Source organism: Plecotus auritus (genome assembly GCF_963455305.1).
Source record: "Plecotus auritus genome assembly, chromosome: 2".
Lineage (NCBI taxonomy): Eukaryota > Metazoa > Chordata > Mammalia > Chiroptera > Vespertilionidae > Plecotus > Plecotus auritus.
In genome coordinates, this window is record NC_137771.1 from 64643927 (window position 1) to 64660339 (window position 16413).

Consider the following 16413-nt stretch of genomic DNA (forward strand, 5'->3'; position numbering starts at 1 on the left):
CCAGGTCCCTGGCCTTGTTGGGGAAACCACAGGGTTGAGAATGCAATCTTCCTTGGAACTCTGCTCTTCTCATAATAAAGTCCTGTGTTTGATCCTAAGATTTTTCTGACATCTGGCCATAGAGTCTCATTTATACAGGGTATGGCAAAAGTAGGTTTACAGTTATGGGTACTCGAAACAGTTTATTCTTGGATTATTATTTATTATTGTATTATTTTCCATATGAACAATTGTAAACCTACTTTTGTCCCACCCTGTATACTACCAAAGAAGCCCTCTTGCTTTCATGTTTTGCCTTCTATTGGTTATTAATCATCTTCAGCTTTTAATTCTTTCTAAATGCTATAATGGTTCCCAGCACATCCATCCAAATTCCATAGTCCTTGTGATAATTATTTCTCCCAAACCTCTCAAGCATCTAAAATATTGCCTCTGCCAATGTATTCCCTTTCTCCATTATCCCCTCCCAATTATCTTCTGGTGAAAGTTTTAACAATTGCATGACTATAGCATTTCATGGGCTCATTGCCATCTGGCCAGTGTGTGGTCCAGCTCCAAAAACCCATCCCTAAACTACTCCTGGCATCCCAGGTTGGCTTGCCTGTGAAGCTCACAGTGAGACCCGGAGATTTTCATGCAGGTTGATTGAGGAGTGCTCTCTGGAACAATGCCCGTGAGCAGTAAGGGAAGCAGGATTGGACAGGGAGAGAAGCTGAACTGTGATGCAGTTGCAGCAGAGGCCTCAGCCAATCAGGAGCTCTGGAGCTGGAATGTCCCTGCAGGGTTGTCCCAGTTGAGGCAAGGGGGTCAGGATTTTGTATCTCCCACATTGACTAACAGGGTAGTGGGTGTGAACTTGGGTGAAACAGCTTCCTTATAGTTAGATTCCTGTGCAGGGATCTAACTATAAGCCATTAGAGGGAAAGACTTTCAGCTTCTGAGTACTTTGGTCCCAAGGGAGATCTGGGTGATGCACCAAAACAGCTTTAGCAGGAGCTTTACCACCCACTTCGTGGGGAAACAGTACCACTCACTGAAGATGGCAGAGCAAGGGGTGAAATGAGCCTGAGTATTTGTACTATCACCAAATGGACAAACCATTCTTGGGTTAATCTATTTCAACTTCTTAAGTAAATAAGATGTCCTTTCAGTTTAAGACACCCTTAGGTATTCAGTTACTTGAAACCAACAGCATTCTAACTAATGTGCATTATCCCAGTTACTCCTCTGTCACTCTGAGGTAAGTAGTATTATTATTCCCACTTCAAAATTAGAGCACTAAAGTTTAGGGTAAGTTGTCTAAGGTCACACAGCTAGAGATTGGTGGAACCCAATCTAAAACTTAGCACTGTCTACATCCAAAGTTCTGCTCTTCAACCTTTTATAAACATCTGTGTGACGGCTGGTCAAACTGGAAGGGGAATGTCATCATCCCCAGATATGAACAGAAGAGTAGCCTGTATGTAGCTAAAGTTCTTAATAGGTCTGCCTTCAAGATGCTCACTGTCCCCTGGCTTGTTATAGTCATTTGAGGAGTTGCCCCAAAGTCCTATGTCCACATCCTAATTGCCAGATGTGTAAATGTGGCCTTATGTGGAACAGAGGAACTTTTTAGATGTCAGTAAATTAAGGATCCTGAGATGGAGAGGTCACCATAAGTTATCTGGGTGGGCCCCAAATCCAATGACAAGTGTCCTTACAAGAGTTACACAGGGGAGACTGACAGACAGAAGAGAAAAAGGCAGTGTGAACATGGAGGTAGAGGTTGGGGTGGTGGAGCCACAAGCCAAGGAGCCCCTGAAGGTACCAGAAGCTGAAGAGGAAAGATCAAGGACTGAATCTCCTCTACAGATCTTAAAGAGAGCACAATCCTGCCAACACCTTGATTTGGGACTTCCGGCCTCCAGACAATGAGGGAATATATTTCTGTTGTTATACACCATCAAGTTTGTGTTAATTTGTTACAGCAGCCTTGGGACACCAATGCATCAGGGTTTTTCCCTTTTATTCTAAATAGACTTATTTCCCTTTCGCATATAAAGGTAATCAGTGTGCCCTGTTCTAAGCTTGGTTGACTATATTCCTTATGTGGTAAATTTCTATTGGGATCCTTTATACCTTAAGGATAGAATGGCAACTGCTTCCTCAGCAGATGTTATGGCACCTCTGGGGATGTGAATGAGCGTTCTGAGAAGTAGGTCCTCGCCATTATATTCTCAAAAGGCCTTCAGTAAGAGCCAAAAAAAAGACTTGAAGAATGTCTGGGAAAGAGTCTGGGCGAATGGAAGAATGAGAGGCAGCTGTGTTCTTTAGGAAATGAGAACAAAGAATATGAAAACACAAAGAGATTAAGTTTCCATTATTTGGAAGCAGAAAGGACCCAGCGTGTCTGGTTAGAAGGCTTGAAATCCATGTCTTTAGAAAGAAGCTTTGGTTTTCTCACAAATGCAGGTGAGGAAGCAGAAATGGCAAAGGTTTTACAAAGAAGACAACAAAAGGCAAACCGCATTTAGCCCAGAGTCTGAAGGAAAAGAAATGTTCTTTCTGGACAGAGGGTTAGGAGGTTAGAGGGAAGTTAAGGTTTCTGTAAACCTTGCAGGTGATTGAAGAAAATAAATTCTCTTCCAATGACAAAGGAGTAAAATGCTGTCTCAAAAGAGTTACTTCTACTGGGGAGCAAAAAGGGAGAAAAAGCAGGTTAGTAAAAGTAAATAATGGTACAGCCTTCAGTCTGACTCTTTTTAAGGAACAGGAACAGGACATATTTTCTGAGCCCATCTCAGTGAAAAGTCATGAGATGGAATTTAGAGGATATTGAACAAGTCTTAGCCAGACACTTGGCTGCCAAGATCACAAGCCCCAAACAATGGCTACTCCTTTGTGTGCTATGCAAACTGCTTCCCAGGTGGTAAATCCACCTGCTTTATTCCCCCTTGAAAGTACTGGAGATGGGGGGCGGGGTGGGGTGGGGGAGTAAGATTAGGAAAGAAGACGGGAGAGTGTGTGAGAGCAGCTCTGCTTCCCAGAATATTGGAACACAGCCCCTGTCGCCTTCCATAACAAAATTACAAAGCGTTTGATTACAAATAACAGAGGTGTTTACAGTTCAGGGGCCTGCTCCGTCTGCCAGTGGTGAACGCAGCAAGAGAAACCCAAAGCCTGTTAGCAGCACATAGATTGCAATCCTAACCACAAGACAACATCCTTCACAAAACAGGAACCTGGTTGAAAATTCACAGACCACAGGCTTTCCTGCCACACACCTGTGGTATAACATCTGGGATACAATAGCGCATCTGCAACCCATCACAATGAATGTTTTAAGAGCTCAAGAAAAGCAAATGCAGCCATGTATACAATGGGCCAGCATTTCTAAGGATGGTGCCCTAGCATGGATTTCTCCTCTGAAGCCACCCCAGTGTTTCTATAACTTACATGACCAGGAGAATATCAAGGGGAAAGGGTTTTGCTCTTGTTTGCTTTTTTAGGAAAAATCATGTTAGACTCTAAATTCCTCCTTGAACAGAATTATAAAATCAGTAGAAGGATAAATGTACTAGCCATTGGGCCATGTGAGGTCTGTGGTATGGAAGCACATTTTGTAACCTGAGTATTTGACACAGCACAAAGCTTTCCTTATGGAATGATTTCATCCTTCTTATCTCCTGTTCTTTCAGGCTCCAGCAGGTGAATGGCCTCCAGCATCTTCTAGGGTTTGCTGCTCTCAGACCTCCCATCTCTCACCCCACCCACAAAATCCAATCATGACTTTCTACTTGGGTCAATAACAAAAAAAAAGACGTTAGGATATTTCTTTTAACAAACATATACAGAAATCTCTGTGTGTCAGGCATAAATACTATCAAAGCACTTTACAATTGTTTAACCCATTTTTAATCCTCAAAAACCTCTGAGGTAGGTTCTATTTTCATCTCCATTTTATACATGAGGAAACTTATCATATAGCTACTAAGAGATGGAACCAGGATTTAAATGAACCTGTGAAATTAGACACTACCATGCATCCTTAAGTAGTAATATTATAAAGGTTAAAGAAGCAAAATTATCAAATTATACTAAGTGTTCATATGCAAACATATATTAAAAATGGAGATTTTAAAAATTAATAAATTGAGTTTTTTAAATGAAGGAAGGTTATCTAGAATGTTCAAGTGGACAGGTTTTCATAATGGGTTTCTAAAATTATAGTTTATGAAGCTTTATGATATATACAATAGTAGGGTTAGTCAGTTGATATAATCACCACTCCAATTTATATGCATCTTTAAATCATCAATTATATTTATTTCTCTGATTACATAGGTAGTAAATGTTCATATTTGAAAAATTCAGAAAAGCACATGGCCAAAAATAATAATCCCTCATAATCCCACCATCCAGAAATCATCACCACTGATATTTCCATCTATAGAGTCTCTAGTCTTCTTTCTACATGTATATTCATTCATCGGTGTATTGACTTAGCTTTTATTAAATGTGTTCTTTGTGACAAAGTGATGCATTATTCAAAGAAAGCAATTTATACTTTTTTTTTTCACAGCCCCAATGTGTACTCAATATTCTCTAAGACTTGTAAAATACATAAAACCAGTACATTAAGATTACAAAAGTACTTTTAGAGTAGGAATAAACTAGAACATTCTTAAAAATTCAAATATTCAGTCTAATTGAAGTCAGAGTGGTGATAAATTTCAAAATGTGATTTTGTCCTTACATTTTCTGCAGTTCCCAGAAGCAAAGTCTTAGCCTCAGTCGAATGAAAGCAATGCTTGCTTCTTAAACTTGTGCACAGATTCATTGTTATGACACTTCCATTAATTCATGATTCTTAGTGAATTGATTCCGAAGCTTCTCTAAGATAGGAAGACACAAGACAACTAAAAAGAAATATTAATTTATGATTGTTCTAATACTGCTCAGCATTTGTGAAATAAACTGTATCCACAAAGCATGTTACAGCTACTAATCATAAAACACCTTGCTGAGGTAGGTGTAGAAGAATTTGTTCATACAAGAGGAAAATGCGCCCTATAAATCAACATACTAGGTTAAAAATGTTATGATTTTTAGCACCACAAGTGGCCTAAGAAAGTCTTCAGCTGAGAGTGGAGTCCAGCTGGTGGCTGCAACATCACAGCCTTGAAGCCAGCTTCCTCTTGACTGTACCAGTAATTCTGCCATACGGATTGTCTGATGGGAGCAAGACCTGCAGAAAAAACACATTGGAACTTCAGAGACATTAAAATAGACCTCTCCTGGAGTCTACGAATCAATATTAAATCAATGACAAAAGCAACAACGTGCTTTTGGAAAATGTATGTACCCTACAATCCAGTGTCTTCAAGCATGGCCACACATTTTTCTGGCAACAGTTGAGAGATGAGCCAATTCTCCAGAAAATTAAAGAGTTTTAGAAAAATTTTAATCATTGGTAATAAGTGTTTCTCAAATGCATTACATATCCCTGCCTTTTAAATGGAGTGGAGTGAACATAATTCAGCTTTGGCTTGATGACTTCTTCTGAGCATCAGTCACTGTGCAGTGCTATCAGCCCGCCATACCCTCAGGAGCACTGGAGGTCCACAGGGCTGCTATCCCAGTGCCAAATGGCTCCAGACAGCTGCATATTAGAGTTCTTCTTCTTCCCTCCCTGTCATTTGTCACTCTCTGCTGTTGTCAGTGTCCTGACTCCCCGCTTCTTGTGTGTTGTCTTCACTTTGCACACACCTGCTGGGTGAGGGCCTGAGAGTGCAGCCACAGACACGGGGTCAGCTTATTCAGTCACTCCGGTGCCTTCATGGAGAGCCCTGATCCAAAGGAACTCAGGGTTTTTTGCCTTCAGGTCCCCTGCTGGACTCCAGGAGGGAGCTTCTGGTCTGACTTCTTAGAGCAAGGACACCGTGGGCAAGGCTCTGAGCTGGGATCAGTGCAGGCCTGAAGGTCAGAGGAGCCGCACCTCTCTCTGCGGGTGGGCGTGGGGGAGGGAGCTCTGAACTAAGCCTCACTCTCCTCACGAAGCTTAGGCCTTTTTCTGTTTCACCGTTGGTGGACATGGCCAGGATTACACTTAGGTCCCTCTCCTTTAAAAGGTAATCATTTAAAAAGTCTTCCCGTCCTAATTAACGGCATTCTGATTATCAACATCCTTTCCTTTCCTGAATGAACAGCGTGTGGGGTCAGGGATGCTCCTCTGCAGCTCAGGGCTCCATGCCGGAGGCGCCAGCAGGCACCTGAGCTGACCTTGGCTTCCCAGTGCTGCTCCTCCGCCTCCCCTCACAGCTGGGGTGGTGCACAGCCTGCTGGAGCCAGCGACAGAGAAACAAGGTGCCTGGCCAGAAGGGTTGCAGCTCATATGGCTACTGGGCCCCGGGGCGGGAGGCAGAATGTAGGACCATCTGGACACCCCTTCATGGGACTTTGTTCACCAGAGGATATGAGTCTATGGCAGCAGAGCCATGTTAATAGATGACCCTTCCCTATCTCCCTCCCTCCACACACTAAAAAAAGCTACCAAAATGGATGTTTTCATATCATCAAAGTCTGTGGAAAGATGGATCAAATAAATTCTGCCATTCTGAAAGTGGTCCCAGGGTGTGTGTGTGTGAGGGTGAGGGGTGGGGAGGGAGGTCAGGGGAGGGTCCTGATCTCCGAGGACTGGCTGCCACAGGCTGCCTGTCAGGACTTCAGGCTGTCTAGTCAGACGCACTGACTTGGTTAACCGTCTGCCATGGCTAAAAATAAGTCAGGGTAAGCGCTTTTTCCAAGACAAGCTTTCCTTTCAAAACCTGAATAATCCCATCGTGCCTTCTGTGATCGCAAGTAGAAACACAAACACGCCTTCATCTGTTTTTGTGTATATTGTATGCTACTGAATTGACTACTTAATCAAACATTAGAGATGATGGACAAAATGAAAAGGGAACCTTTTATTTCTCCTTATCGCCTCGTGATGGGAAAATAATGAAGCGGTGACCTTGTGTGGCGCTTTCCAGAGAAGGAGATCTCAGAGCTGTTGCCCTGGGCACACTCTGTTCTTTCTTTGTCTCTCACCTCTGCGACTTCTAACCCTCCTCTGTAATCGCTCACCCACTTCCAGGTGCTCCAGCCTCAGATAGTGAGAGGCCCAGAGTCTGAGGGCTCTAGTCAGTGGCAACTATAAATACTCCAAAGGCAATGGCTCTCAGGGGTTTTGATCGGTGACATTATCAACCCAAGTTTATAAGGAGGTGGCGGGAGGGTAGATGTGCTTTAAATATTTTCAAAGTTCTTACCTCGTCCTTGTTGACCAGTCCCATTTTGGACATGTCTATGTTGAAGTAGTGGATGTTTGGCAGGCTGATTTCCATGTCTTCTATCTGGAATCCACCATAGTATACATCACCTTGGGCAACTGTGGATCGATCTATCTACCCACCACTCGTACCCTTCCCCCACCTACCCACTAGTCCGTTATTCAGGTTCCACATCTGTCTCTTAAACAACCTCTGATGTTCTTCTACTGCCCAACACTGTTCTCTCCTCCTGGTCCTATTATTAGACGGTGTACCCACGCCTGTCCTCTCCATGTACAAAACCTGCTTCTCAGAAAAGCAAGAGTTTCTTGGATCAGAAACCTGGGAGACTGCCTGGCCGGTGTGGCTCAGGGGTTGAGCGTCAACCTATAACCTCAATTCCCAGTCAGGGCACGTGCTCGGGTTGCACCTCGATCCCCAGTAGGGGACATGCAAGAGGCAGCCAATTAATGATTCTCTCCCTTCATTGATGTTTCTATCTCTCTGTCCTTCTCCTTTCCCCCCTGAAATCACTAAGAAAAATTTTTTTTTTTAAGAAAGAAACCTGGGAAGCCTCTTCAGCATCTAACTTGTCTCCTGGGCCTGGCCAGTCAAGCTCCTAATTCCCTCCTCATTCCACTCTTAACTCTCCAGGCCTTTCCCTAACATGGGTGTGCCCTGGGGTAAGAGTATAATTGGAGGCCCACATACCAGATGTCTAAAAATTTAGAAGTTATAAATCAAGCTAAAAAAACCTTTTCTGTGAAATATGTTCTATCCTTCTAATTTGGTAAATATACCTTCATCGCAACCTGGAAGGCCAGGATCGGATTTAAAGTTCTCTGACTCCTCCCAGTGCCATGCCAGGACATGATAGCATGTGAAGAGTCAGTCCCCAGCCCTGGCCCATCCCATCTTCTTTCTTGTAGTCAGGTGGGTGGACATCCCAGCTTGCATATCAAGTCCCATTCATACCTCCTACAAACATCTGCCTTTTGCCCACTCTCAGGCCTAAGGGTACACACACCGAAGGCATGATCTGCCCTCCAGAGGATGGATCTAGTGAAGAGACTGCTCAGGTTCTGGAATTAGTCTCAGAGTTACTTGGGCAGGAAATTCTGGGCTACAGTTATCCAGTGATCGGCAAACTGTGGCTCGAGAGCCACATGTGGCTCTTTGGCCCCTTGAGGGTGGCTCTTCCACAAAATACCACGGCCTGGGCGAGTCTATTTTGAAGAAGTGGCGTTAGAAGAAGTTTAAGTGTAAAAAATTTGGCTCTCAAAAGAAATTTCAATCATTGTCCTGTTGATATTTGGCTCTGTTGACTAATGAGTTTGCCGACCACTGGTTTAGGGGGGATGCATGGGCTCCTGCCTTGGTCTTACTGGCTTTTCATCCAGCGGAGAGAAGCTCAGCCAGAGGAAGGCCTGAAGCGAACCTCCAGAGTGCTGGGCCATGGCAGGAGTCCCTCTTGCCCAGGTCCAAGGGTAGTACTCTTCCTGTCTAGCCCCTCATGGCCCCAGTTCAGGCCCATTTTTCAGATTTCTGCCACAGCCTCTCAACAGTTCTTGTCTGAAGTCTGTCATCCTTTTAATTTAGTATACTTTTTTCAGAGTGATCTTTCTCAAGTGCAAATATGGTGGCACCAGACCCTGCTTAAACCCCTGGGTGGCTCCTGAGAGCTTTCAGGATACAGTACAGACTGTCACTAAGACCACAGAGGACCTCCTGATCTAGCTCCTGCCTCGCCTCTAGGCACATGGAAAGACTTTCACTCGCGGAGCTTCACATACGGCAGACCCTCGGCAGTAAATGACTGCTCCATGATGCCTCCTGTCTCCATACTACTCTGCTCCCTCACTTTGGAATGTGAACCCAGATAACCCCCACTTGTTCCTTAAGACTCAACTCAAACACCTCTCCCTCCAGAAAGCCTGGATGGTCCTATCCCCTATACCTGAGTTAGGTGCCTTCCTCTGTATTTCAATAATAATTTATTCTTTATTGCATATAGTTTACTGATTTGATTCTTTCACTGAATGATGTTATCTTTGAGGGTAGGGACCATGTCTAACGTATCTTTGTATTCCTCATGCTTTGACAGAGGCATAATAACCATTCCATAATATCAAATAGATGGCTGGATGGACAGATAAAATCACTCTGCATCTATCCTTCATTTTCTGGATCTCCTGAAATTTAAATGTGGCTAGATGAAAAGACTCAAAGAATTTTCAGCAAAACTAAAGAACTATAGCACTGGCCTGTGTTTTCAGGTTGGACAGATTTTTTTCCATTTTTTACTCTCTCCTCACTTGCTATAACAAGCTTTTGAACAACAACAGATGTCATTTTTCATGTGTCTCCCACTTTCTTATTTTAACTCTCAACTCTCTCTCAGAGTTGACAGGAGACACAACAAGTTCTCTCAGTCCTCAGAACGGCAAGTGATAAAACATACCTCAGGAACCCGGCTCAGGGAGAGCACCTGGATGTCATAGAGGGTCTTCTGGACAGAGGGTGAGTACTCGCCTTTGTCATGGGGTCCAGCAAATTTCTCTAGGACAATGTCCCGGATGGTGTCCCTAGAACACAGAAAAGAAAACTGAAGACTCATAGGGTGGTCTTTAGGAATGCATTATAAAGCTAAGAAGCAGTGACCTTCCTGTCCCTCAGAAAGCAATTTTATTGTTGATTTTAGAAAAGATTAATATCTTGTAATATTAAAAAGAACTCACTTCCTATTTTCTTACACACACACACACACACACACCACCCAACAAACATATTGGGTGTCACTGGGCTATTTTCCTAACCTGGCACCAGGGCCCAGTGGGAATTCAGGATAAATCTTCTGTGTTTGAAGACCCCTTGAAGAGGACTCCCAAGCACTCCAGCACTCTTACTGCTCAGTGTGGCCGATTCCTTGAGTTGTTGTTTTAGGGTGTGTTTTTTTCTCTGCACTAAATATTTTATTTGATTATTTTATTGAATTCTCTTAATATACCTGAGGCAGGTGCTGTTATTATCCCCAATTTATAGGTGAGGAATCTGAGCTTAAAAATTAAATAATCCACTTGAAGTCCTTCTCTTTAGTGGGAGGCCCAACTGGCACCCTAACTCTGGCATGTTCAATTTTGTACTCTTTTCAACAAAAATACATCAGGCTGCTGCCCATGGGAAATGCTTGAAATAAAAAAGGAAAAACAAATTGAGGTGAGTTTCTCTTTAAGCACTTCCCAGCCTATCACATAATCAAAGGAGCAAAGCTAAGTGTTATCAGTGGGAGCAAGCTACCGGGGGCAGATTCCAGCTCATCATAGCTTAGAAGTTTTGAACAATTAGAGCTTCAGCAAAGAAATGAGATGCCTGGTCAAAAAGTAAACTCTGGGGGTGCAGAGGCCTAATTACAGCTTGTAAATATATTATTATTTAATCATACCTTTACATTGTTAAGGCATTTATCATTTATAAAGTGCTTCAGTGAATGTTATCTCATTTTGAGTGTAGCCTAGAGTGATCAACTGTCACAGTTTGCTTGGGATCAAGGGGTTTCCTGGGACATGAGACTTTCAGTTTAAAAATCAGGAAAATCCTTGATGCAGAAAGTTTAGCCCTTTCTGCACCTACGATGAAGCCAAATATCATTATCCTCACTTGATACAGAGGTTCTTAACATGGAGCCCCGGTCCAACAGTATCAGCATCACCTGGGAGTTTGTTAGAAATGCAAGTTATCAGGCCTCACCTCAGACCTACAGTCAGAACCTTTGGGGGCTGAGCCCAGTGACATACATTCTAACAAGCCTTCCATGTGATTCTGTGAACACAATAATGTTTGAGAACTACTGATTTCATCAATGAAAAGCAGAGGGTCCTGGAAATTAGGTGGTCCATTCAAGGTCATTATTGCTAATAGAATCTGAGATTCAAGTGCAGATTTATTAATTCAAAGTAAGAACATTGGCTTTCTGTTGTCCAACAAAAAGGATTTTGAACAGTGGGGAAGTTGAATTGAGTGGCCTTCAAGGTTCCCTTTAAATTGAAGACTTCATGAGCTCCAGGCCCAAGGACAAGGGCAGACACTACCTGTGCCAGCGCTAGGCCCTAGCACATGCTCATACCAGGTGGCCTCAAAGTCCACGTCTCTGCTCCGGTAGCGCCACTTGCAGTACACTTGGGTGGCAAAGCACCGGTCCTTCACCTCAGGGAGGGTGGTGAACTGGTCCTTGATAAATCCTTCAAATCCAGACTGGGTCGTTTTCAAGACCTTGAGATCTTTGATTCCAGAATGAATGACTGGAGGTCCTGCTTTAAGTAAAAAGGTAATAGGGGATGGGGTCATTAAACAATGCCTTCTTACTGACCCAGAGCCCTGAGGATTCTGATCATTAAAACATGGCACACTATACTTATACAGAGAACTACATCACTGCCCATGTTTTCTGTCTCCTTGACTCATCTGAAATCCAAATGATGAGGATGGTATGTCTTTCCCTTCATCTGGATTCCACGACTCACTGCCCTCTCCTGCCCTTGGAGAACTGAAGGTCAGAGACTAAACCTCCGTGTTGTGTTGAAGCCCTCAAAAATGAATACCTTCCTCTCAGCTACATGTAGGGTTGTCTTCTAGGCCAAATACCTTCTACTTTTTGAGCTGCATCTCTTTCAACAGAAAATCATGCTGAAATGACTTAATAAGCTCCTACAGAGCAGTCCTGTCTGCTGCTAGGACTCCCTCTATGGGGGTAGTCCTCATGTGGATTGTCTATACTGACTTATGGCGCCAGTCACCACTAGATCCTCAGTTCCCTTGTGGTTATGAACTCAGCAAAACCAGACAACTTCATGAATGGACAACAGTGTAAGCCTGACTGAGCCTAAATAGAGACTGGGAAGATGAGGCTGATAACATGCAAGGCATAGGTCTACCTAAGTTTTTTGACTGAAGGAGAAGGGACAAAGTTGGTTCCTGAGGACCTGGGGGAGAGAGAGCTGAAAACAGTGGAGGGGATGATGTGGCTCTCCCCACAGCTCCTGATGTCACCTCATGAGGTGAATGGGGGAGGTGGAGGAGTGAGAGGCATAATCTGAATAAGCTGTTTACTTGTGTGCCAGGCAGTTTTAGCTCAGGATCCAGTTGGCAGGTGGAGCACAGAGTTAATGAGGGAACAATTATCTTTTTTTTTTTCTGTATGGAACACACTGTAGCTCTAACAGTTTGGTGAAGCTTTAAAGAGACCATGGCTCCAGGTGACACACTGAGAAGCCCCAAGGCACAATGCTCTGTGGAGAACATCATTCTTCTCAAGGAGCAGTGATAACTGGCACAGCAAATGCTGAGCAGAGCCAGCAAGGCACAAGCTGTACCCGATGGTGCCAACTTCTCCCTGAGCACATGAGACACACCCTCAGGCTGCCAGAAGGTGGGAGAGTTTGGCTGTAGAGGCCCAGAAGTTTTGTAAGGAGAGACCTATAAGGCCAGAAAAATTCAGGAATTAACATCACTGTAGTCTGAGTTGTATGTGCAGTCTGGTGAGGCTGGACATTCAGGGGACATTTGGGTACACACCCCCGCTAGCCTAGCACAGTGCCATGGCAGGATGACAAAGGTCACCTCTATTCAGTCTTTCTTTAAAAAATATATTTTATTGATTTTTTACAGAAAGGAAGGGAGAGGGATAGAGAGTTAGAAACATCGGTGAGAGAGAAACATCGATCAGCTGCCTCCTGCACACCTCCTACTGGGGATGTGCCCGAAACCAAGGTACATGCCCTTGACCGGAATCAAACCTGGGACCTTTCAGTCCACAGGCCAACACTCTATCCACTGAGCCAAACCGGTTAGGGCTCTATTCAGTCTTAAAGTTATTCCTGATTAATTTCTAACCTTCCTGGTCTGCTTAGTAAATAAACCAAGGGCTGGAGGTGTCAAACATCGCTATGTTCTACATGGTCTTAGGTGAAGAATAAGAATAACTCATGTCCCGCAATTACGATCCAGGGCAGCTTTTAATAATCCAATGGTTTACATTGACTGTGTGGTGTCAAAGCCTTATTTAATTCAGGAGCTGTGGAGTTTCAGAAGTAGATGAGTAATGACTATATTTTGATATTTTCCTGGCCACATGTGTGCATCTAGTAGACAGAGCAATGGCCAGGGGTTAGTGGTAGATCTGCTGATGAAACATATACTGATTAAATAAGGTGTTCTGACCAGAGTGTTCCAAGATAATGTGGTAAAACTGAAAATTATATTTATTTAACACTAGTGCCCCGGTGCATGGATTCGTGCACATTGAAAGGAAATTAATTAGAAGGTGGCCAGCAGGGTGGGACTGGGCAGGGTGGGACTGGACCGAGTGGGACTGGACCTCCCACGGTTCCTCCCCAGCTGGCAGCACCTATGGTGGCACCGCGGCTCAAAGGGTGTCTGTGGAGTGAGCAGGGTCCCTCCAGCAGGTGGGGTCCCTCAGCCTGGCCTGCAGGGATCAAGCCGAAACTGGCTCTTCAACATCCCCCGAGGGGTCCCAGATTGTGAGAGGGCTCCCTCCTCTCTGGTTCTGGAGTGTGTCACCAGAGAACCACCACTACCAAGTAATCGCAGCTCGGCAGCTCCTGCATTGAGCATCTGCCCTCTGGTGGTCAGTATGCATCATAGCTACCAGTTGGAGCGTCTGTCCCCTGGTGGTCATTGCATGTCATAGCTACCGGTCAGATGGTCACTTAGCCTTTTATATATATAGATTCTGAAGTTCTCATTGGAAGTTATATCTGCAGAAGAATCAAGAGAAGGACACCAGCAATGCCTTAATACTTTTAAGTTGGCCAGGTTTATCAGATTGTAGATGAAGACATGGTTCTGAAAAATCAGCATTTCTAAATGCAATATGGAGCTGATCCTAAGTGAGTCTAAGTCCCAAGTCTGAGAGAAGTGTAGAAGTAATCAATAAGCATCTGTTGAATGAATGAATGCATGAGTGCAACATGTCTGATTCACATCAAGAAATGAGTGTCTCACAACTTAGTCTCTTTTTCTCTAGACAGTTCTCTTCCATTGGTCTTTACCGTTTCCCTTCCTGATCACCCCACCCACAACTCTAATACAGAGTATGACAAGGAGAGGGGGAGAGGGCATCAATATCCTCTAAGAATGTCTTGACTATCAGCATGAGTTTAGTTGTTATCTTTTCAGTCATTACCTTGCTGAATTCTCACAACTCTATTACATAAGTAATTTTACCCAGGGGGCTTCTAATCATTTGCCCATAGTGACCTGGCTAGGAACTGGCAGAAGTGGAGTTTGAAATCAATATCCCATTTTGAGATTCCATACGTCTCTTCCTCCTTTTTGGATTATTCTCATCTATACAAAGTTTTCTCCTTCCTTTAACTCTCCCCATTTATTTACAATAACAGGTCTTTCCAGGAGATAGAGAGGTTGCCACTTCCCATTCCATAGTGTACTTTGGGGGCCTCTAATACAGCCCCAGACTGAAAAAATACCATCTCCATTGTTCTGAAATGAAATATGAAGCATCACTTTTAGAGTGGCTCCTATGTTTCTTGAAAACTTTTTATTCCTTAAAAATGTCCTATTGAAATACAAAGACCTCTTAAAGGACTCTTTAAACCTTTATAAGTTAACTAAAGGTCTGGTGCACGAATTCGTGTACCAGTGGGGTTCCTTGGCCTGGTTCCTGCAGGATCAAGCCGAAACTGGCTCTCCAACATCCCTTGAGGTGTCCTGGATTGCGAGATGGCGCAGGCCAGGCTGAGGGACCCCACCGGTGCATGATCAGGGCCGGGGAGGGACCACAGGAGGACTCTAGGGCATGTCCAGCCCATCTCACTCAGTCCCGATTGGCCAGACCCCACCAGCAAGCTAACTTATCAGTTGGAGCATCTGCCCCCTGGTAGTCAGTGCATGTTATAGTGAGCAGTTGAGCAGCCTTAGCACATCATTAGCATATTACGCTTTGATTGGTTGAATGGACGACCAGACAACCGGACACTTAGCATATTAGACTTTTATTATATAGGATACTATAATCTATTTCCAACAGTAATTTCCTTCTAAAAAAATATCCTATAGAAATAGAAGTGGTTTTGCAATCAGAAGTAGTGTTAAAAAAAAGTAGTGGGAACCCTTGAAGGGAGATAAGAGAAGGTGAAGGAGAACCAAAGGCAAAATTTATCTATTTTATCTTTTCCTAAACAACTGGCCTTGATTGCCAGCATCCATGTAAATAAAAAAAAAACTTTGGCTCCTCCAATGGTCTTAATCAGAGGAATATTCCTGGATACTATTGCATAATGGTTGAGCCCACAGCCTCAGGCCTCAGAATCTCTAAATTCAAATCTAAGTGTTCTCTGTGCCTCTCCTCCCCAATTTATGAGCACTATTCTCCTGAGAAAGTTACTTAAACTCTCTCTACCTTATTTTCTCATCTGTCAAATGGAGATGGTAACCATACTTATTTCCTAGTTGATAGATGTATAACACTTGCAAAATAAAATGGCTGCCCCACAGAAATGCTCTATAAAGATTTTTATGATGATTTTGCCATAACTGACTTCTTAAAACTTCAACCACCTGTAAATATTTCTCATGTTTCACAAAGGTTCATTGGGTTCTGAAAACTATTTCTGATGTGCCATCACTATCCACCTCTGGCCCGGGACGAGATTTATTCATCTTCCAGGAGTGTCACCCCTGCTAGGAAACTTTGATCTCCTTTCTTGCTAGAATAAGAAAATGGAGAAAGCAGTTGCATTTTCTAATTTGTTTTGGCCTTGGTTTCACACAGAATAAAATGTCTCATGTTCCCAAGGACAGTTAACTATTTGCTACAATTCTGGCAGAACACAAACCATCTACTCCGGTGCACTCATCATCCTATGAACAAAAACAACAACAGAAAACCTATACTCTTTGAATGTGAATTTTTTTCCCTTGGCAGACATTAGACTCTGGATGAAATCAGAGAGCTTATTTTATCTCCTCTGTTGGCAGTGCCCCAGCTTCCTATACACTGGTAAGAACCTGAGCCTTTCAAATTCATAGACCCATCAACTAAAAATATGATGCCTCACACAATCTAAAAAAGATTCCAATTTAG

General features: G+C 43.5%; 1 protein-coding gene across 1 annotated transcript in view; it reads right to left on the minus strand.

Annotated features, from left to right (window-relative positions):
* Positions 1-3801: 3801 nt before the first annotated feature.
* LOC308242761 (uricase-like) overlaps positions 3802-16413 on the minus strand; it is a 34031-nt gene continuing 21419 nt past the window's right edge. Inside the window, exons 6-9 of the mRNA XM_080657285.1 lie at positions 11416-11602; positions 9754-9877; positions 7293-7376; positions 3802-5227 (exon numbers count right to left, since the gene is read on the minus strand). Coding sequence (XP_080513411.1) covers positions 5153-5227; positions 7293-7376; positions 9754-9877; positions 11416-11602 — 470 coding nt within the window. The 3' untranslated portion in view covers positions 3802-5152. The remainder of the gene's footprint in view (positions 5228-7292; positions 7377-9753; positions 9878-11415; positions 11603-16413) is intronic.